The sequence below is a fragment of the Pan paniscus genome, chromosome 5, assembly GCF_029289425.2.
Source record: "Pan paniscus chromosome 5, NHGRI_mPanPan1-v2.0_pri, whole genome shotgun sequence".
Lineage (NCBI taxonomy): Eukaryota > Metazoa > Chordata > Mammalia > Primates > Hominidae > Pan > Pan paniscus.
This window is the reverse complement of record NC_073254.2, coordinates 69,853,140-69,875,736: the sequence shown is the minus strand read 5'-3', so window position 1 is coordinate 69,875,736 and position 22,597 is coordinate 69,853,140. Positions and strand designations below refer to the sequence as shown.

General features: G+C 36.2%; 1 protein-coding gene across 1 annotated transcript in view; it reads right to left on the bottom strand.

Annotated features, from left to right (window-relative positions):
• Positions 1 to 12,401: 12,401 nt before the first annotated feature.
• Positions 12,402 to 22,597, bottom strand: part of GFRAL (GDNF family receptor alpha like) — a 68,654-nt gene continuing 58,458 nt past the window's right edge. Inside the window, exons 7-9 of the mRNA XM_003828933.5 lie at positions 15,628 to 15,723; positions 15,462 to 15,534; positions 12,402 to 13,113 (exon numbers count right to left, since the gene is read on the bottom strand). Coding sequence (XP_003828981.3) covers positions 13,050 to 13,113; positions 15,462 to 15,534; positions 15,628 to 15,723 — 233 coding nt within the window. The 3' untranslated portion in view covers positions 12,402 to 13,049. The remainder of the gene's footprint in view (positions 13,114 to 15,461; positions 15,535 to 15,627; positions 15,724 to 22,597) is intronic.

The window sequence follows — 22,597 nt, the reverse complement described above, 5'->3', positions numbered from 1 at the left end:
ATATACAATTTTTACAGAGGAAAAGCAAGAATTAGGGGGTGGACTGAGTCAAACACTGGACTCATGAATGAGAGGGGATAATAGGAAGCATAGTAAGTGATATGGTTTGGCTGTGTCCCCACCTAAATCTCATCTTGAATTGTAGCCCCCATAATTCTCACATGCTGTAGGAGGGACCCAGTGAGAGGCAACTGAATCATGGGAGTGGGTCTTTCTCATGCTGTTCTCATGATAGTGAATAAGTCTCATGAGATCTGATGGTTTTATAATGGGGAGTTCCTCTACACAATCTCTTGCCTGCCACCATGTAAGATGTGACTGCTCCTCATTTCCCTTCCACCATGATTGAACTGTGGAACTGTGAGTCAATTAAACCTCTTTCCTTTATAAAGTACCCAGTCTCAGGTATGTCTTTATTAGCAGAATGAGAACAGACTAATACAGTAAATGAAGTAGATAATAAGGAAAAATAATAGCTCACCAAGTTTAATGACATTCTCCTCAATGATTTGGGGTATTTTGAAGCAGCAATAAGGAGACACATTTTGGAAGCAGAAAAGGGAATCAAGAAGAATATAAAACCCACCTCAAGGTCCTGACAAACATGAGCTGTGGGAGGAAACTGCCAAAAATTAATGGGACTATGGGGTGGAGTGTCCAGGCACCAGCCATACTGCAGTTGGCCCAGCGCTATGGTTCTTAAACATTAGTCCTCATCAAAATCACCCAGGGGGCTTGTTAAAGACAGCTTTCTGGGTTCCACTTCCAGAGTTTCTAATTTAATTGGTCTGGTGGGGTGAGAATTTGCATTTTTAACATCTTCCACATGATACTGACACTGCTGATCTGGAGGCCAAGCTTTGAGTAGCATTGATTTAGTGGCTTTCGACTCTGTCTGCCCATTATAATCACCTGAGAAACTTTTAGAGTCATTGATACCCATGCCTCTTCCTAGAAGTTCTGATTTAATTGATGTGTCATGGTCTTAAAGCATCATCGATTTTTTATCTGAGGATTGACATCTCTTTATTCCCTTCAACTTCCTGTCTCTAGTAACCACCATTTTAATCTAAGTTTGATTTTTTTTTTTTATACACCCAACATGTAGGATTGTGCAGAATTTGTCTTTCTGTGCCTGGCTTATATCACTACTTTTATTATCCTTGGTGGCCTTAATATTTCCACACATACCGTGACCTCTTAGCTCTTGTCCACTTCATTTACATGTAATATTTTCTCTTGATGCCCCCTCCAACTCAGGCGACCATTCTAACACTTCTAGTGACTATAACTTCTGAAATTGATTTTACCCCCATCCCCCATTTTGTCCAGCTTTCTCAAACTGTTAGCAGTGGAAGAGATTCGAGTTACCACGAGTTATCGGCGGTGAATCCATACCAATTCCACAGCAACTTCAGTCCTTGTCTCCTCAGAAGAAAGAATTCAACTGAGGGGCATACAGCAGAAAAAGAGACCAAGGCAAGTTTCAGAGCATGAGTGGAAATTTAGAAAGGTTTTAGAACAGGAAAGAAAGGAAAATTCTCTTGAAAGAGACCCAATCAGGCACCTGAAGTTGGAAGAAAGAAAAGAGAGCAAAAGAAGACAGCAAAAAAGGGTCTTTAACCTTGATCTTGAGACTTACAGGCTCACCCCTTTCCCATTATTCTTTCCATAAGGTGGGCTTTCTGCATGCCCAGTGCTTCCCTTATCCTTTGGGACTGAGCAGGCGCTTGTGTTTAGGAAGTTATATGCAGGCCCATCTGAAGCTTTCTTCCCTCTTCCAGTGGAGTGTGCTCCTGAAAGAATATACTGCACCATTTTTATCTCTTGATGCGCTTGCCCAGGGAGTGTGCTTCTCCTTAGGGCCTGCGTTCAATTAACATTCTGATGTTAACAGGTGTGGACCATCAGGAAATGGCCTCTCCCTGGTGCTGCCAAATTATCATTTTAGAGAGGCGGAGATTTTTAGTGGGCGGCGGTAGAGCCCTCTCCTGTCCCGCTCATGCCTAATAACTACCTGTACCAAATCCAGCATTTTTCTTTCAACAACCCTTTTTTTTTTTTTTTTTTTTTTTCACATTGTGCAGGTTAGTTACATATGTATACATGTGCCATGCTGGTGCGCTGCACCCACTAACTCGTCATCTAGCATTAGGTATATCTCCCAGTGCTATCCCTCCCCCCTCCCCCCTCCCCACCACAGTCCCCAGAGTGTGATATTCCCCTTCCTGTGTCCATGTGATCTCATTGTTCAGTTCCCACCTATGAGTGAGAATATGCGGTGTTTGGTTTTTTGTTCTTGCGATAGTTTACTGAGAATGATGGTTTCCAATTTCATCCATGTCCCTACAAAGGATATGAACTCATCATTTTTTATGGCTGCATAGTATTCCATGGTGTATATGTGCCACATTTTCTTAATCCAGTCTATCATTGTTGGACATTTGGGTTGGTTCCAAGTCTTTGCTATTGTGAATAATGCCGCAATAAACATACAAGTGCATGTGTCTTTATAGCAGCATGATTTATAGTCATTTGGGTATATACCCAGTAATGGGATGGCTGGGTCAAATGGTATTTCTAGTTCTAGATCCCTGAGGAATCGCCACACTGACTTCCACAATGGTTGAACTAGTTTACAGTCCCACCAACAGTGTAAAAGTGTTCCTATTTCTCCACATCCTCTCCAGCACCTGTTGTTTCCTGACTTTTTAATGATTGCCATTCTAACTGGTGTGAGATGATATCTCATAGTGGTTTTGATTTACATTTCTCTGATGGCCAGTGATGATGAGCATTTTTTCATGTGTTTTTTGGCTGCATAAATGTCTTCTTTTGAGAAGTGTCTGTTCATGTCCTTCGCCCACTTTTTGATGGGGTTGTTTGTTTTTTTCTTGTAAATTTGTTTGAACAACTCTTGATTTCCAGTGAGATCACTATGCCTTGCCGCCCCAACTATCTTTAACTGCCCATGACCTGTTTGCTGTATTCCCATCATCCACCAGAAGGGCTCAACATTAAACCACGCATTCATAGGTAACTTCTGCTGCTGCAGCTTCTTCTCTCCATCAAACTTACTTCAGAAAACTCCAGCTGTGGTAAAATGTAGCTCTCTGTATCTAATGGAGAAAAATCGCTCAACTATACTGACATATTTTGTGTTTTTGACCAAGAATCTCAAAAAGTCAGGTGATTTGAGAAATTGCAATCATTACCTAGTAGAAAATTCACATATACCTCTTACTAATGGCTTTACACATATTAACAAAGTTATTCCTTTCAAACCTTGTAAGGTAAGTGCAATTAATTTCTTTTTAGGGAAATTAACAGGACATATCGCTGTTAGTTGAGAAGACTGACTTTCAGATAATTTAGATAAGTGGACTCAAATTATAAAACAAGTAAGTGAGTCAGTGAGGATTTGAATGCAGGCAGGCTTAGCAATATTGCTTCTCCTATACTCCCAACTAAATTTATCTATTCCCCAAGATAACCATTTCACATTCTCTCTCTTCCCACATCTCTAACTTCTTCCTCTCAATTCTGTTGATGACCTCATACTTTACAGAAACTCCACATAAACACCCATTGTAATGCTCCTCTTGAGTGCAAAACTTCTCACAAGTGTTGTAAGTATTCATTGCCTTCATTTCCTCATTCCTCAATCTCTCTTCAATCTACTGCAACTGGGCCTCTGTCTCCACCACATGTATAAGATCTGTTTAAGATCTCAGTGACTTTCCTTCTACCAAAGCCAAAATTAAATTCTAGACCTTATTTTATTCAGTCTCTTGGCAATATCCGACATTGTTGAACATGCCCTCCATCTTGAAAATCTCTACACTTTTGGCTTATTTCTGCTAGCCTTGATTTCTCATTAGCCACCCATTTATAGTAGCCTTGCTTTCTCACTTTCTCATCTTCCTCTTCCAGACCACTAAGTGTTGTAATCATCCAAGTCATTTTTTGGTCATTTTCCATCTTTTCTCACATTTTTTTGTTATGTGGTTTCTTCTACTGTCGTAATTTTAAATAACATTCATACACTAATTTGAGATAGACTTTATTATGGGTCTCTACTTTCATATAAAAACTGCCAATTAAAAATATTTGAACAATTACGTCTACCTTAAAATACAGCTGGATACAAACAAAAACAAAAAGATCAAACACATATTTTCCTTTTCAGCTAATCACACTCTACTCTAGACAAAAAAAAAAAAAAAAAAAAAAAAAAAAATTCCTGGCTCGGTGGCTTACACCTGTAATCCCAGCACTTTGGGAGGCCAAGGCAGGCAGATCACGAGGTCAGGAGATAGAGACCATACTGGCTGACACAGTGAAACCCCATCTCTACAAAAATTAAAAAAAAAATTAGCCGGGCGTGGTGGCAGGCACCTGTATTCCCAGCTACTTGGGAGGCCGAGGCAGGAGAATGGCATGAACCAGGGAGGTGGAGCTAGCAGTGAGCCGAGATCGCACCACTGCACTCTAGCCTGAGCGACAGAGCAACACTCCATCTCAAAAAAAAAAAAAAAAAAAAGAAAAAGAAAAAAATACCTGTGTATCCACACTGAATTCTAGGTTTTCCCTATTTCCTGTATCTGTTACATCAATAAGCGTCACTAGCTTTATTTCCATCAAAATGTATTTGTGAAAGTTAATTGGGTATTAAATGACTAGAAGAGTTGAGCTAAGCTGGGCACGGTGGCTCACGCCTGTAATCCCAGCACTTTGGGAGGCTTAGACAGGTGGATCACCTGAGGTCAGAAGTTCAAGACCAGCCTGACCAACATGGTGAAGCCTCATCTCTACTAAAAATACAAAAATTAGCCCTGCGGGGTGGTGGGTACCTGTAATCCCAACTACTCAGGAGGCTGAGGCAGGAGAATTGCTAGAACCCAGGAGGCAGAGGCTGCAGTGAGCTGAGATCGAGCCATTGTACTCCAGACTGGGGGACAGAGCGAGACTCCATATCAAAAAATAAAAATAAAAAAAGTTGAGCTAAACTTGTTAGCTATTTTCAGAGCATTCTATTTATTGCCTGTTGCTAACTTTCCTGAGCTTGTTCCCCTCCTGTTATGAAAAAAGGAAAACAAGATGAGAGAAAAGGAAGAAGAAAAACAGAAAAAGATTAATACTATGATGAAAGAAATTTGCAGTATTTCTAAGATGATAAAGTAAATGAATAATTATATAGAACAACACTTTGTTTCCTTTATTACCTAGTTGCATGGTTAAAATATGAACAAATAAAATATAATATATTACTTCATATGAAAAATACTTCATTATACAATAAACAATACACCTGTATTTCAATATTGCTGCCAATAAGGACTCCCAGTTCTATTCACTACTACCCTGTACCCCATCCCCAGTTCCATCAAGTTTCAATGCAATCACGAAAATGCTAGATAAATATTTATCTTCAAATCTATCATTTCATTCTGTCAAACTCCTCAAAACTTATCTCCATGTTCTTTCTCTATTATTGAGATGTTAGGGGCAGTAACACAATTTGTTTTCCTTTCCTACTACATATCTTTAAATTCTAATATTTTATTCCTATCACTTTTTATTTGCAGAGACTAATTTTGATTCATCCAAGAGAATAGGGTATCTGTGAAGACTGCCTAACAAACAACTATTTTAAGTTTCCAATTTTTAGAAGTTATTTCCCATTGTTTCCTTTTATATATTGTATCTCACCTTTGACTTCTAAACACTCCCCTCCTGTTCTTAATGGTACACTGATTTGGCATATCTTTTTTACTACCTGGGAAGCATTTATTTCTTTACCCTTTCTGAGCTACTAAGGCAAAAGTGTCTAGCCAATAGATAAGTAGTCTAAACAGTACTTTTATGTGGAATGGAATTCTCAGAAAAGAGGAGTGTATTAGTTCATTTTCTTGCTGCTGTGAGGATACCTGAGACTGGGTAATTTATAAAGAAAAAGAGGTTTAATGGACTCACAATTCCACGTGGCTGGGGAGGCATCACAATCATGGTTGAAGGTGAAGGAGGAGCAAAGGCATGTCTTACATGGCAGCAGGTAATAGAGTGTGTGCAGGGGAACTCCTCTTTATAAAACCATCAAATCTTGTGAGACTTATTCATTATCATGGGAAAAACCCACCCCCATGATTTAATTACCACCCACTAGGTGCCTCCCGTGACACTTGAGGATTATAAGAGCTACAATTCAAGATGAGATTTGGATGGGGACACAGCCAAACCATATCAAGGAGAAACCCAGGCAGTGGTGATTCCTCCACTACTCACTGTATTCTGCAACTCAACTGTCAGCTGCATAGCCTTTAATCTCTTTCCTTCTCAATGAATGAATGATCCCCAAGTCTCTGGAAAAGTTTTCATTAAAAGGTGATATTTATTTTGCTAATACAAAACAGTCAACATTTTTTTTTCATGATAGACAAATTTTGTTCATTAGTAAATAGAAAATCCTAAATTGGTAGAACTTGAGCACTTCCATAGATGTCAACATAGAGAAACACTGTCTTAGGTGTGGACTATTTAGTTCCAAATAACAAAATGAAAAGTAGAACTTAAACCCAACTAATCTGATTTATTTGTTTGAAGCCATTTTACTTTGTATTTAATTGATGAAGTGAATCTAGACTTTTGTAGCATAAACTATTGGCTACCTACCCAAAAGCCCTCTCCTGTTCATCCTTGCTAATAGATTTTGTTTGGGAGTCCACCCTTCTCCTAGGTAATTCAGGGTCAATTCTGACTACACTAAGTCAATTATAGTAATTTGAATTCCCTTGTTTCTATGTCTTCAAATAAATCCTGAATTGTACCATCCACTCAGCAACTGTAAGCATGGCAGAAAAGAAAAATTCGAGTCCTTGAAGATATCATTGAGCCATTAAGTTCACCAATCCTATAGATGCTTTCATCTGGAATTTATGTTATAGGAATTATGTATTTTTTATTAGGATTTTTAATTACAGGTAAAAGTATTCCACCTCATACATGTGATTCAGACATGCAAGTTAATAACGATAATACTTTAGAGAAGAATATTTAAAATAGATATTTCCTGGTCCTTTTTTAAAGTATAAGAATTACATAATTACAGCCGGAGATGGCTGGTGATAAAGCTTAGAAATTAAGATGGAAGATTCTGAAATCTGATATATCTGTCCTCAGTTACCAATTTTCTGCTCTGAAGCTTGGGAAATTGCTTAACTTCTTTATTGGGTTTTTTGTTTTTCATTTTAATTCTGTAAATAGACAATTGGCACAGAGTTTGTGTCAGAATTAAACTACATAATGTATGTAAAGTATATAGAATAATCTTATACAGTTTAGTTGCTTTTACTATTTTCTGTAATCCCACTGATTAACATAATTATATTGTAATGAGTATGTGATGTTTGTAGATATGTGTTCCACCTTTGAATTTATGACTACTCCTTTTCTTATGTTTACATTTCTTTTTTAATACCTTCTGCTACTCTTAAGAGGCATATTATCTTCAATACTCACTAAATTAGAATTTTCAGGCAGAAGAGTAAAAATTACATTTGTTTCCAAGTATTGAAAGAATGTGGCCGGGCATGGTGGCTCACGCTTGTAATCCCAGGACTTTGGGAGGCCGAGGTGGGTGGATCATGAGGTCAGGAATTCGAGACCAGCCTGGCCAATATGGTGAAACCCCATCTCTACTAAAAATACAAAAATTAGCCAGGAGTGGTGGCGGGCACCTGTAAGTAATCCCAGCTACTCAGGAGGCTGACGCAGGAGAATCGCTTGAACCCGGGAGGCGGGGGTTGCTGTGAGCCAAGATTGCGCCACTGCACTCCAGCCTGGGCAACAGAGCAAGACTCCATCTCAGAAACAAAAAAAAAAAAAAAAAAAAAGAATGTAACACATGGAATTAAGCATTCACTAAGCATTTAATTATACTGACCTTATAAAAATAGACTTCTGCAAAACCAGCAATGTAACTTACATTAGAAAAATCAAGTGAAATCTCAAAAATATTTTAATGTAATTTTGTTTGACAGTTTGCCACCCTAAATAAATATAGAGAGTTTTTCTGTCTTCCAATATTATTTTATGTAAAGTAATAGACAGCTTTTGGGTAACCATGAGAATATATTCTCCTTAACTTCTTTTAAGCATGTATATCCATAGAAAATAAAACATGGAAGTTTTATGTTAAAAAGCATTAAGCTGTGAATCAAAAACTCTGCTTACTATGTACTACATACATATATCCAAAGCAAAGTGGGTTTACAAATGAACATTTTACTTGAAAGATGGCTGTTTTATATTTATAATTGTTTTTACCCAGACATAAAATATTTAGAAAATATACCTAATTATGTCTCTAGTGCCACTGGTATAGATTTTAAAATTATACGCAAATATTAAGTAATCCATTATACCCAAGATAGTTATATATTATAATTCATAGACACATTAACGTAATTATATGCACTAGATGGAGAACCTCTATAGTTTTATGAAGTTTTATGACTCTATTATCTATATTTGAATCTGACAATATTGCCAAAATATAATTTTAAACCACTGTGTTTTAAAGGCACGTTTCCTTCTTAGTAGAACCAAGATTATAAACAACTGTATTATGGAAACCCTTATTAAAGATACATTTATTGCAATTGACTTGTCTAAGGTTTTGGAAACACCAATTCTACTACCCTAAGTTTTGGGGTGCAATCAGTGTGGTCTGAATAGACATTGAAGCCTCAAAGAGGCACTTTGGGAACAACTTGAGAAACTCCAGTGCAGTAAATCATTGCAGCCCAGATGGTATTCATCTCAGAGTTCTGAGGGGGAACAAGTTGTGAAAGAACAGAGCAAGCCGACAGGGATATGTAAAAATTGCACTGTTGGTTCATACAGGGTACATGCCAACCCGGCACTGCCTTTAAAGTGGTGGTGCCATCGTTTGACCATTAGTCACTCAGATTTGATTCCTGCATTTGTTGAGCTCACAATTTGAAAAATTTAGAATATTTTTATTCTAAAAAATAAAAAAAATATTCTATTCACTCAAGTCATTTGTATTCATTTCACTGTACATGGCAATGAAAAAGGATGCATATTTTAATAACCCCAAGATCTGTTTCTCAGGACTCTCACAGGAAATTCAAAAGTAGGAACAGACGCAAGCCTCAGCTTTGGAGTAACCACAAAGTCCCTGTTTTCCTACTGCCCTAAAGCCCTCTCCAGAGAGACCTTTCTGACTCACGTTGCAGAGTTCCAGCTGGTACTGCTTGGCTGACTCCCGGGTCCCAGGAACACCTGTGGGTTTTATGGAAAGGATTCTGTGAAGGAAAAGAGGCTGTGGGTAAATATGCAGAAGCAGCTAGGGGTACAAAAACTTATTAGGAAAGAGACTACTCTGGAGGGAATTTAATCAGTGGTCAAATTATTCTGCGGGGAGGTCTGTGATCTGTGCCACCTGGTGATCTGGCTATCCTATCCTACAGCATTTTTCCCCCTAGAAATCACAAGGGTAAATTTGCTTTCTCATCTGGGGTGAGAGAGACGTAAGGAAGATATTGGACATCTTGAAATTTAATTGTTCTAGCTTGATCCCACTTACCAGTGCCAAAATCATATTTTCCAGTTGACTATTAGGTGACTCCACATGGATATGTCACTGGTGTTAGGAAGTCAATTGATCTAAACTTGAAATATTTACCAGTGTCAGTCAGGGAACCAACAGGAAGCAGATGGGATACTCCAATTAGAATAAACTGCAAGTTATCTGAAATTGGATGACTCTTAAGAATGCTTGATTTAGGTACTCTTTATACAGGTGTAGGTAGTTGAAAAACCTCAAGGCATAGTCCAGTAACTCAGGAATGGCACTGACTGAGCTGTTAACACCACTAAGCCTGCAGGGAGAAGGCCTAGAAAGGTTTATTGCCATCCAGGAAAGATGTGTGTAGAAAAGGCCACACTGATAGAAACAATTGAAGGAAACAGCCAGCCTGTGGGGACATCTCAGCAAGGAGTCCAGGAGAATTTCTCCCCCATTTTCTACCATTTCTCACTATCGACAACCAAATGGAAGCCAGAGGACAAAGGGGACTATGTTGCATATATGTCAGCCTCCTAGGGGTGTATGAGAGGTGGAGGAAAATTGGAACAGACCCTGAAATAACTAGCATATTCCCCTTTCCCATTCCAAGTTCCACTTGTATGAGCCAGTTTTCTAATTGGCAACATGGTTTACCTAATGGCACAAATCAAAATATACTCAACACTCATTCTTACCATGATCCTTACAATCTCAACTCATACAAATTGACCCCAAGTTTCCATTGATTCTAAATGGTGAGATTTGTGAAGTGCCTTCCATTCTCTCACATCACTGCTAATTTTTCTCTTCACATCACTCTACCATCACTGCAGCCTGTTCACTTCTTTATGGCATCTATCACTTTCAAAAATTACCTTGTTTACTTTGTTTTTCAAATTTACTGGAAGACTGTGCTCAGGATTGTATCTCCAGTTCCTAGTACAGTGGCTGATACATAGTATATGCTTGATAAATAAGTATTGAATGAATAAATTAGTGCAGGCTTCCAATATTTATTAGCTAACTAATTTAGTACACTTTAAAGCAGTCTCTTCAGCATCAGTTTTAGTCCTTTATAGTCCATTTCTGTGTCTGCTAGCATAACATTTTTTATTCAAAAATCTGCTTAAAATTATTTTGCAGCACTTTGTAGGATTCCAAATGAAGCAATTCTGTCACTGAACACTTATTTATTGAGCATACACTATGTGCTAAGGAATAGAAAACAAAGATGAGCCAACAGACTCAATCAGGGTGCTTACAATTTACTAAGCAAAAATAATGAAGCCGCGGCAGTGAAGTGTAGTAGTCTAAGATGGGGGAGCACCGGGTGCTGGGAAGCACTGAACAAGAAACTTTGACCTACAGGGAAGAAAATGTTAGGAAAGGCTTCCCAGAGGACTGAAGAGTAAAAGAAGACAACGAATATGGGGACCATGTCCTAGGAGGCCCACACTCCACTTTTATAGTGTCTCCTTAGCCTGGTATCTCAGTGTCTTAGTCCTGATGTTTACTAGCTGTATGTCCTACACTTTCTCAATTTGGACTCTCTGCTCTAGAGATAGGTGACTATTTAGTGTTCCCTAAATGCTTCATGCTGATTCCCCCTTCTGTGGTTTTTCCTTCTTATTCTTGCTGTCCTAAGAGACAAGATTCTGTTTCCTAGGGAAGCCATCCATTTTACACTCTGTTCTCCCCTTCTCTGCTCAACACAAGCATGTTTCTAGAAGGAACTTGACTTCTTTTCTCAGTTTTCCAGAGAACAGTTTGCATTTTCCCAGACATTACTAAGCCTAAATTAAATGGCAGTGATTTGGAGAAGGAAATCTCTGCATTCTCTTCACGTTAATACTCTGCATTAGCCACTGGAATATATAGAACTCCTTGAGAAACATCTGTGACTCATCAATTTATTCTTCTCTGTTTTAAAAGAGAAACGATGGCTTCTCAATTACTTTGAGTAAACATAGCCAAATGTTAACTCCAAATTTAATTTAATGTAGACAGTTTAATCTGAAGTGTAGTGAATAGCAATAGAAATGAGACCAAATGAGCAGAAAATATTTGAATTTTAATTGTAAATATGCCACTGTTAGTATGATATCCTCAGGTTATTGAATATTTGTGCCTCTGTGCCACTATAGATAATACAACCTCATGGTTATTCTGAGTAATAGGTACTAGTGTAATTGCAGGTGGTTGAAAAGCAAATATGTATTAAAATTCTAACTAATAAACATATTTTCTTCAATTTTCTAATCACAATTATACTCTGATGTCAAACCAGGCCAAAAGTCACAGTATAGGAATATTATAAAAAGTAACAATTATGATGTTACTTTATTATTGCAGAAATTCCTCATAATTAGCCTAGAAAGATTTAATTCACAAAAATCTATGATTATTGAAGCGCATATTGACTTTCTTTCAGCCAGTGTAGTTGTTTTACATTTTATGGGAATAAAATGAAGATATCAAGGTCAAAAAGTAAAATTCAATAGTATTCAAATTACAAAATTCAAACATGTCACTTCCAATTTTTTAAGGCTTTCATTTAATCAAATATATATAGGAACTTAAAGTCAATGCTAATACGTTAATGACTGATTTCAAAATGGTCGAAAATATACCAATAACACAGACACTGAATATATATATTAACTTTTTTTGGCAAGTTAATGGGAACTTACGTAATTGATCAGAAAACCTGCTAACTATGTCATATTATGATGCAAATAATTAATATGATATGTGTTTATATTCATCATAAAGCAAATTATGCAAAATGTGACTTGGGATAACACTTTTTGCCTTCAAGGGAAACTTTATTTCTGTTCCAGTGTTGTAAAAGATACCACCATATATTTTTTCTTGAGTATTAAGAAAAAAAAACATCATCATGCCATATTATTGTATGTAACAAAGCAATATTTTTAAGTCTATTTTAACATTTTCTTTCTCGATGACAGATGGAATAGTGTGTTGACCAGCTGTAGGATTTGCTTTAAAGAAAGTGATTCTTGTCTTGACATGGTTGCTCACGCCTGTAATCCCAGCACTTCGGGAGGCCGAGGCGGGTGGATCACCTGAGGTCAGGAGTTTGAGACCACCCTGGCCAATTTGGCAAAACCCCATCTCTACTAAAAATACAAAAAAATTAGCTGGGCGTGGTGGCGGGTACCTGTAATCCCAGCTACTCGGGAGGCTGAGGCAGGAAAATCACTTGAACCTTGGAGGCAGAGGTTGCAGTGAACCGAGATTGAGCCATTGTACTGCAGCCTGGGCAACAAGAGCAAAACTCCGCCACAAAAAAGAAAAGGAAAAGAAAAAGAAACAGAGAGGGGAGGGGAGGAGAGGAGAAGAGAGGAGAGGAGAGGAGAGGAGAGGAGAGAAGAAAAGAGGAAAGAAGAAAAGCAGAGAAAAGAGTGATTGTTATGGGTCCATGACTCCTAATGAATCAGAGTTCTCCAGGTATTTGGATCGGTGAAGGATCTCTTGCTTTACTTGATATTCTGGAAGTTCTGTATAAAATAAAAGTAAAAGTTAACAACATGCCATTTTAAGGATTTCACAAATGTGCTTGTGTGTGTTTGCATTTTTGCTGCAGTCTGCACCTGGAGGAAAAAAATAATCAAGTTCCAGAATGTAAAGTCCCAATAGTAAAATATCATATTGTCTTTCTAGGGAGCATCACACCTTTAACTATGATGTCCAAGTAATCATTTTTTAAAAAGTCCTTTCTTTTTGCAAATATTTAAATTTTTAGTTGTTTCTCTGCAAAATTCTTTGAAGGCTCTGGGCTATTTGAATATAGCATAACATGAAACAAATGCAACTATCTTATTCCTTACAGAAGACAGGTATTCACATGGGTTGGGCTTGACCATCAGGTGAGTGAACAATGTCTGAAATAGCAACCATTCTTCTTTCTTTAGGGAGCATTATTTATCTCCAGGTGTGGGGCAACACAGGTTTTGTTGCCAATGATGCTTTTGTTTCAATTTGTTCTTTTTATGATGGCTTTAAATTTTGTCTCTTTTATCCTGGACCTGGAGTTTTCCAATTACACATTATGATAAATTTTAAATTATATGAAAATAATTTGTAACTAAATACAAATATATTTAATAGTATGAATAATTTGCTTTAAAATACACATTAGAATAAATTCAAAACATTTGTCCATAATAATAACACCCCCACTGCCATCCAAAAAAGGGATATGCCTTCTATGCAGGTGAGAAAAAAGATGATGTTACAGCAAATACATAGGAAATTATGAGTAGTCTATATCTTGTATCTGTAGCAAAACAGTAATATCTAAAAACCAGTGGGATCATGGAACAGGTGTAAATTTTATACATTCTGTATGTAGTTAAGAAGTAAAGATTAAGAACCATTAAAGTAAGATGTTTTTGCTGGGCCAGAAAACTGTCCATATTTTTTTGTAACAATGTTTGTCATGGAATGTCTAGGCAGGAACAATAACTAAACAGTGTTCTCAAGTACTTAAAACCAAATAAAGTAAACTTTAATAAATTCCAAATGCTATTTTTCCCTCTTAGCAAAGGACTCTAATTATTTGGCTTTCAACCCATATTTTAGAACCCATGGAATGTCTTCTCATACAAATGTAACTTTTAAGGCCTTGGAGAAAAGCAGTGTGTTTTGGCACTGATTTTAGTTAACAACAAATTAAATGCTTAGAGGGGTTGGGTCCAAACAGTGGATACATTTTGTTTAGCTGGCATTGCATTTAAAAATAAATAAATTAGGATGTCCGTATGTACCTGACCCCTTGGTATCACCATACACCTTCTCATGCCAGTCTTTTATTTGCCTAATTGTCAAGGCCTTTTTAAGTCTGAGATCTCTGGAGGAGCAAGATATGTTTATATGTATTGTATAGTTGACTGAATTAATCTTTCTAGGTGTCAGATGTCATAAGGTAAATCTCCAGTGAATACTTCTGTTCCTCTGAAGGCCCAATCTTACTGATATAGTTTGTGTGTGTACTTACATGTATATATGGCTGTATACACACTTATGTATATTTCTTCATTAACATTTATGCTACTCAAATTTTACAGACATGTACCCATATGTATAAAGAATAAGCGAATGAACACGATTGATGTTTAAATATGAGTTTTTTTTAATTAAAGGCAAGTCTACACTATTTTATGTATAGTTGTAAATGCTAAATAAGTGGAAAAATTTTAAACACTAGACGTTTAGAAATCTAGAGGTTGATGTATATCTCATCTCAATGTCTCACATGCCTGCTGGAGCATTACTACATTCCAGCAATAAAAGAAGCCAAGATTTGGAGAATAAATTAATGTCAGGCAATGGTAATGTCTTTCTAGGGGCACTCTGTGAGGCTTTATGAAATGTCTTTTTCAATAATTGCCTATTAAAAATGAATAAAATGTATTAGCATATAAGAAATTAGAGTGAAGAATACATCTTCACGTAAATACAAACTGTATGCAGTAAACAATAGGTCAGTTATGTGAGCCTATCAATCATGCAAATGATTTGAATAACAAATGCAGCAAAGTTCAATTTGGATTTGGTAGGGAAGCCAAGGGGAAAGATGGATAAGAGTTTAATTGGAAGGAACATACAATGCATATGTGCTTATAAAATGCAACATAAAAAATCTCCTATGATCACATTTTCCTTATGTAGGAAGACTGAAAGTAACGTTTCCATGGACCTATGCCACATAAAACTTGATTTAGTATGTCTTAACAGAGAAGCTTTCATTCTCAGGCTCTTTGTAAGCTCAGCCATTGTGCAACATGCTTTAACACAGCTAAGTGACTCCCTTTCAGACCTTTCCTTCTAATTTATATTCAGTTACCTAAGCTTGACCATAACCAACAGAAGGATTCCACAGGTGACTGTCATGCACATGGCAGCATAGATTACTTCTCCTAGAAAAAGAAAAAGATTAAGAAAAAATAGTCACTGGATTTTTAGAGGAAATAAATAATATAAATATTATAGAGGATTGATTTTTAACTGACCATTGAAGGGGGAATGAAATCCAGTTAAAGTGATTTTGTTTGCATGTTTTCTTGTATACAATGCCATGCCTTTGACATTAGACAGGGTTGGATAATCTGAAAGAAAATCATAAAAATGAGATTAGTTACATATCATGCATTATTTTAATTTTATGGATTACAATTTGCTTTATCTTTTAAGGCAGCAATTTATTTCCATTACATTATTTTAATCTGATAGATTTGAATAAAACTAGGAACAATTTTCTTAAATTTTAACAGCCTGTTTTTCCCCTTTTAATCAGATAATTTCTGTGTATAAGGTTTTATTTTTTGCAAACCAAGATTAGTACAATGATTATATTTTATAACATAAATCATTGTAACTTATATACAGACAAGAAAAATAAAAGATGATTACTTTAGGCCATCTTTGGGATATTGAAAAAGATCCTTTCTTTACAAAAGTGATTATTTTAATGTACCTCTGCACTCAGATACTGGAATACCTAGTTTTGCTTTTTTCCCTTGTTCTCTTTTTCTCTCTATTAGCTAAACCTTCAGTTTCTCCTGTTACCTATTTTTGCCTCCCTTCAGAGCTATTCCTGGCCATTCTGAGGCGCTAGTCTTCTTGGCCATGTTTCTGAGAAATACATTCCCACCAGTTTCCAATAGCTCACAACTTTAGAAATCATGCTTTAGAGTGACCAGTTCATAAAAACAAATCTTTCCCTGTGAGGACAATCTTTTCTCTGGCTTTTCTACTTTAACAACAGAAAGATGCAATTGTTAAAATTAACTGATAGATCTCTTTTAGGTGATTTTTATCAATAACTTTAAAGTGAAATCACTCCGAGTTTTGAGTAATTGGACACAAATATGAATGTCATACATACCAATAGTTTAGTAACCAATTTATGTAATGAAGGTTAAAGCTGGTTTTGAGGCAATAAGAAAAATGAGATAAAGCTCCCGTTTTAGAGAGGTTGCTGTCTTCTGTTATAGATGCTTCATGCATTTTTGAGACCTGACACTAACTATGAGTAGACAGTTGTTTACAAAAATGTATGTATCAAACAATGGGATATTACATCCGATGAAAACTAGTGACAACAGACTCTGAGCAGGAAGGGAGATAAGAAAATCTACAGTCACGCATTGCTTAATGATGGGGATATGCACTGAAAAATGCATGCTTAGTCGATTTTGTGCTTGTGTGAACATCATAGAGTGTACTTACACCAACCTGGGTGGTATAGCCTACCACATGCCTAGGCTATATAATATAGCCTTTGCTTTTAGGTTACAAACATGCACAGTGTGTGCTGTTGTACTAAATAGGCAACTTTAATGCAATGGTAAATATTTGCATATTTAAACATATAAACATAGAAAAGATACTATAAAAAATACGGTATTATAATCTTATGGGACCACTGATGTATAGTCTGTCTGTCTGTCGTTGACCAGAATGTCCTTACGAGGTACATGACTTTATTACCAAATGTTCCATTCAGTTATCTCTCCACCCAGGGCTGCTGCTATTCAGAAGACAGCTTATTGGGAGCCAAGATTTGAGCACTGTGTTAACAATAATCGGTAGAGAGATAGACTGGAGTTTCAGACCAGTAGTAAACCTCCCAGAGTGGGTCAGAAAGCAGCAGCCCAATACAAGACTAGAAAAGTGAGGATTTTGTCATTAGAAAACTCATTCTCAGGGGGTCTGAACTCAAATACAGTTAAGGCATTTTTTAAAATAGTTTTAGTCTCCAACTTGCATATTGGGTTACCATCTATTTAAGAAACCTCCAATGTGGCTGATGCCTGTAAAACCAGCACTTTGGAAGGCTAAGTTGGGAAGACCACTTGAGCCCAGGAGTTTGAAGCCAGCCTGGCCAACATAGCAAGACCCCATCTCTAAAAAGTTTAAAGATTAGCTGGGCATGGTGGTGCACACCTGTAGTCCTAACTTCTCTGGAGGCTGAGGTGTGAGGATCACTTGAGCCCATGCATTCCAGATTGAAGTAGCTGTGATCAAGCCACTACACTCCAGCCTGGGTGAAAATGCCAAGACTCTGACTCCAGAAAAAAAAAAAAAAAAAAAAAAAAAGCTTCCCCCTTGTTAGAATGCAAAATAAACCACTTAAGAATGTAAAAGTAATAGAGGTAGAACTTGTGAATTATTTTTTACTTTTGTGATTGTAAAATTACTTTTGTATTCACTATAAAGTTGAAAGGGGAAAAATGAGAAATTTTAAATAATACTGTTTTTTAATAAGGGGTCCTTGAAAAAAATTAATTTTAATCACATTGATCATACAGACCTTTAGCAAAATAAATGATCACAATAAAATTGTGTATTTAAGTCAATTCAGAATATGAAGAATCAATAGTTTTACTTCTTTTTAAGTTCTATGGCCTTTTTAAAAGAAAGCTGTAGCTAGATTCATGGCCTAAGTATATACAATATACTTTAGATGATTATTAATTATTTAAATGATGCTATGGTTTTTCCTTATGAAATTCTATCCCTAAGTATATTTAGTCTAGTTGGGTATTACAGTTCATCTTTGCAGAAGAAAAAAGTATTATTTTGAAAGAAAAAAGGCTTTTTTTAGATATGTAACTGCCTTAATTGTTAAACACTCACCTAGCAGAGTTTAGAAAGAATCATCTCATTTACTAAATTTCTCTCACATGGAACTCATTAACAACGTTATAATAGATCAGTGACAGAAATGTTAGCTAATTATCCCAGTGAAAATTTAAATTTGTCTAGCAATCACTCCACAATCTGAAATATTGCACCCTAGGAGGATACCGAATATCAGTTAGAAAGATTAATGTTACTGAGAGTTTCTTGGCTACTGAAGCCCACTGGAGTTGCTTCCCTGCCTTTTATAAACAGTGAGGTTTACAGCGTTTTGTAACCATGAAATTAAAGTCAGCAAAGTTGATAACTAACCTCAGTCCCACACCATCTGCTCTATTTATAGATAAACACTGTCAGTGACTTGTTTATCTTAACTTGTACCCTGGAGAAATTAAACACGATTATGAACTATATTGTAAAATCCTTGTACATTTGATGGGAAATCAAGATTAATTTCAATCTTGCATTAGGAACAAATTTAGGTAATATTCTCCCCAAATGAGCTATGGAGAGGTGAGCATTACTGTTTCTTTTTTCTTTTTTATTTTTTTTCCAAAATCCTTGTGCAACAGTAGTTGAGAGTTCATGGGGACTGAAACTCTGCTTATATAATTCACATGAAACAGTAAATGCATTGTAAAAGTTATGGTCGATCAGAGACAAAGTAATGATTTAGAAGTAAATGTCAGAATACTTGAGATATAATTTGAAACAGAGATTTAACATATCACAAACTGCAAATTTATAAACCTTCATTTCATTTTAATTAAAGCATAATTTAGAAGAGTCAGCTTGGGGGAAAAATGCCTGTATCTAGAATGAGTTTCATGGGAAAAAAATAAGTTCACAAAATTGAACAGTAATTTTTACCTTGAATTATATTACACAAGCACTAAGCAAGTTTGTAATAAATAAGACAAATGAAAGATAATGAAAATAGTTTGTACTATAATTTATAAATTTCAAGACTTTATATTTCATATGTGGAGGTTTCAGTGTATGGATTACTTTCAATGAAAAAATATATAAATTACATTACCACTGATTGTCCAGACAGGTTTTGATGTCTTCATTTGACATTGAATAACTCACCTATGGCTACCCTTTGGAAAATGTGTAAAATTTTACCTAGCTGGCTTATATATATATATATATATATATATATTTTTTTTTTTTTCCATAGGCTGATTGAAAACAACAGGGGAGAGTTAGGAAAAAATAAAAGACAGAGAACACTCTTTTGGAGAGTGTTCATAGTCATTTCGAATGATGAGACAATCCAGAAAGTTTTATATGTTACTGAGTTATGAAATGGGGAACCTCCATCAGAAAGAATGCACAATTGTAGTGAGAGTAGAAGGGAAAACAAGGATAAAATATGGGATTTCTTTTTGGCTCCTTTTCTCATTTTTCTTTCTTTCCTCCTTCTCCTCCTTCTCTCATTCCTATCTTTCTTCAAAAAGTATTTAGTGAGTATTTACTATTAATAGACAGTGGAGATTTTTAAAAAAGTGATCCACGTGTAATTTTTCAGTATTGTTGAATGTGGTGTGAAAATACACCAGATTTGATGTCTTTGCAGTCATTACCCAAAGACCACTTAAAAGCTGACGGCTCAGGAACCATTTTGTTACCTCTAGTTCTCCCTCCTTTCTCAGTAGTACATTTTCAAGCCATCTTGAAAAGATCCCACACTACTGCATTAAACTGTCAATATGACAACTACCTTCCACCTTTTCTGACTATCCTTCAATAGCCAAATGTCTTGAAATAGTTGTCTTGAGAATTGTCTCTGATCCTCAACCCATTTCACTTTACAACATTTCCAAACAGGTTTTTGCTTCACTATTCCACTGAAATTATTATTTCAAGATCAGCTAAGGCCTACTTGGTCATTTCAAATATTCTTCTTCACTGGCTTCTTCTGCTGTCTTCAACTTCTAAAGGCTGGAGTTCAGTCCTGGCCCTTCCCTTTAATAAGATTCAGTCCTGCCCCTCCCCTTTAGTAAGAAGAAACCTAATAATCTTACTGAGTGATCTCAGTTTTCCAATGATTTTAAGTAAACTACAGATTCATTTCAAGCTACCTTCTTGATATTTTTGCTTGCATATCTTATAACCATCTCATATTTAACAAGTTCTAAACTAAATGTAGGTTTCCTCTTACTATACTTACTTCTCTCACTGTGTTTCTCATCTCAGTAAATGAAATGGCCCATCTATATTATTCAGGTAATCTGGAAATTATCCTAGATTTTTTCCCTTCTTTCAATCGTATATCCCATTAGCCAGTTTGTCTTGTTGATTTTACCTAAATAGGTATCTTTATTCTTCCTCATTGCAAACTGCACTGAACTAGCTAAAGTGATCATCATATTCCAGCATAGGTGCTTCAATAAATACCCCCAGTAATCTCAACTTTTTTCCTGTTTTCACTTCTGCCTGACTACAAGGAAAGCAATCAGGGCTATCTATTAAACATCCAAATGAAATCATTTATTTCCCTTACTTCAAATCTTTAAATAGCCTCTCACTGAACTTAAATGAAATCCTAAAGCCTCTGTCATGTCTAGAAAGTCCCACATGGTCTAAACCCTAGCAATCTCTTTGGTATATTAAATCTCGTCTTTGCCCATTTCATTCCAGCCACCAAGAGGCTTCTTTCCTCCCTCCTTGCCTCTTTTCCTTCCTTCCTCTTTCTCTTACTTCCTTTTAGTTTGCCAAACACATTAAACATTTTCTTTACTGCTGGAGCACTTAACCCTTGCTATTGCCTCTTCCTAGAACAGACTCCTTCTCTTTCTTCAGGTGTCTGCCTAAAGACCACCTTCTGGGAAAGATTTTCTCAGGCCATTTTACTCAAGTAGAATCATCTGTCATTCTCTATTTCCAAGGGGACACAGTAAATTCAACGTTTTTTTTAGAAGAGGCAGAGTTTTTAGAATTATGTTCCATAAAACACTGGTTCTACAGAATACTTTTATGGGTTAGGCAAACAAAAGATCCCATAAGTAAATGACTTTAGAAAATTTTGGGTTAGATGTAATATACGCATTTTAGTTGCAAGTAATTTTCAGTTTTTTTTTGACATAATATAGTGGCATACATTACCTAAATTTACTTTCCCCAGGGGATATATTTTAGAATCCAAGAAAACAAATTGGAAAACATGGATATATGTGATTAAATGGCAAGGATTTATAAAATTTGTGCAGGCATAAGATGTTCATTGAGGATCTTTATTTTTGCTTAGTCAATGGAAGGCAAGAGAACACCACACTGAAAACATTGTGTGTTGATAAATGTAAGTACTAATTTATAATCCTTACCTCTACTAGACACATATATATATACAAACGCTAGGTACCACAATTTCTCTTCATCTGTTTTTCTGGGAGCCAAGCAAATTTTTCTTTCGTTTTTTCTTTTTCAGTTATTTATTTTATATTATGTTATTCTATTTTTTTAATTTTTAAGTTCAAGGGTACATGTGTAGGTTTGTTACATAGGTGAACTTGTGTCATGGAAGTTTGTTGTACAGATTATTTTATCGCCCAGGTATTAAACCTAGTATCCATTAGTTATTTTTTTAATCCTCTCCCTCCTCCCACCCTCCACCCTCTAGCAGGCCCCCATGTGTGTTGTTCCCCTTTATTTGTCCATGTGTTCAAGCAAACTTTTCACCCTGAGGTTTGAAAGATGCCTGAACTTTCAAGTGCTACTCCTATTGTTGCTTAGAGAGGGCGATGTGATGCAACATCAATCCCACTTTTGCTGCCAGTTAATCTGGCATTCTTCAATTTCCCAACATGTCCCCATAAGATATGGAGAATTTAGAATCTGCTGTCTATTCAGGAGACCCATTACAGCAGAACCAGAAATGAATTCATGGATCATTTATTCCTAGTTACCTGTAAATGTCCACAGAACAATGTGATGATAAGCACCATATTTGGACCCAAGTAAAGGTTACCTACGTAAGTAATTACTTCCTACTTCAAAGCTAGCATAATGACAATCAATATGGAGAGATATTCATAAAATGATGCATGACCTTGCTCCCGTAAAGTTCTTGATCTAGTTTCCAGTAAGGGGAAAAATGTAAATAAAGCAAGGTTGAATCAATAAGGGACAACCAGATAAATGGTACACTTTGAGGACTAGTGGGAAATAAGAATAATTTGCAGTCTGGGTGTCTTTGGAAATCAGATGAAGGAGTTTATAGGAGGGAAGGATGAAAGTAAGAAGAAGGGAGAGCAATGAATGTCTTCTGCACACAAAAGTGATCAAGGCAGAGTTTAAGAATTAGTCTAGTCTTGGTATATAGGTTGGTTTCAT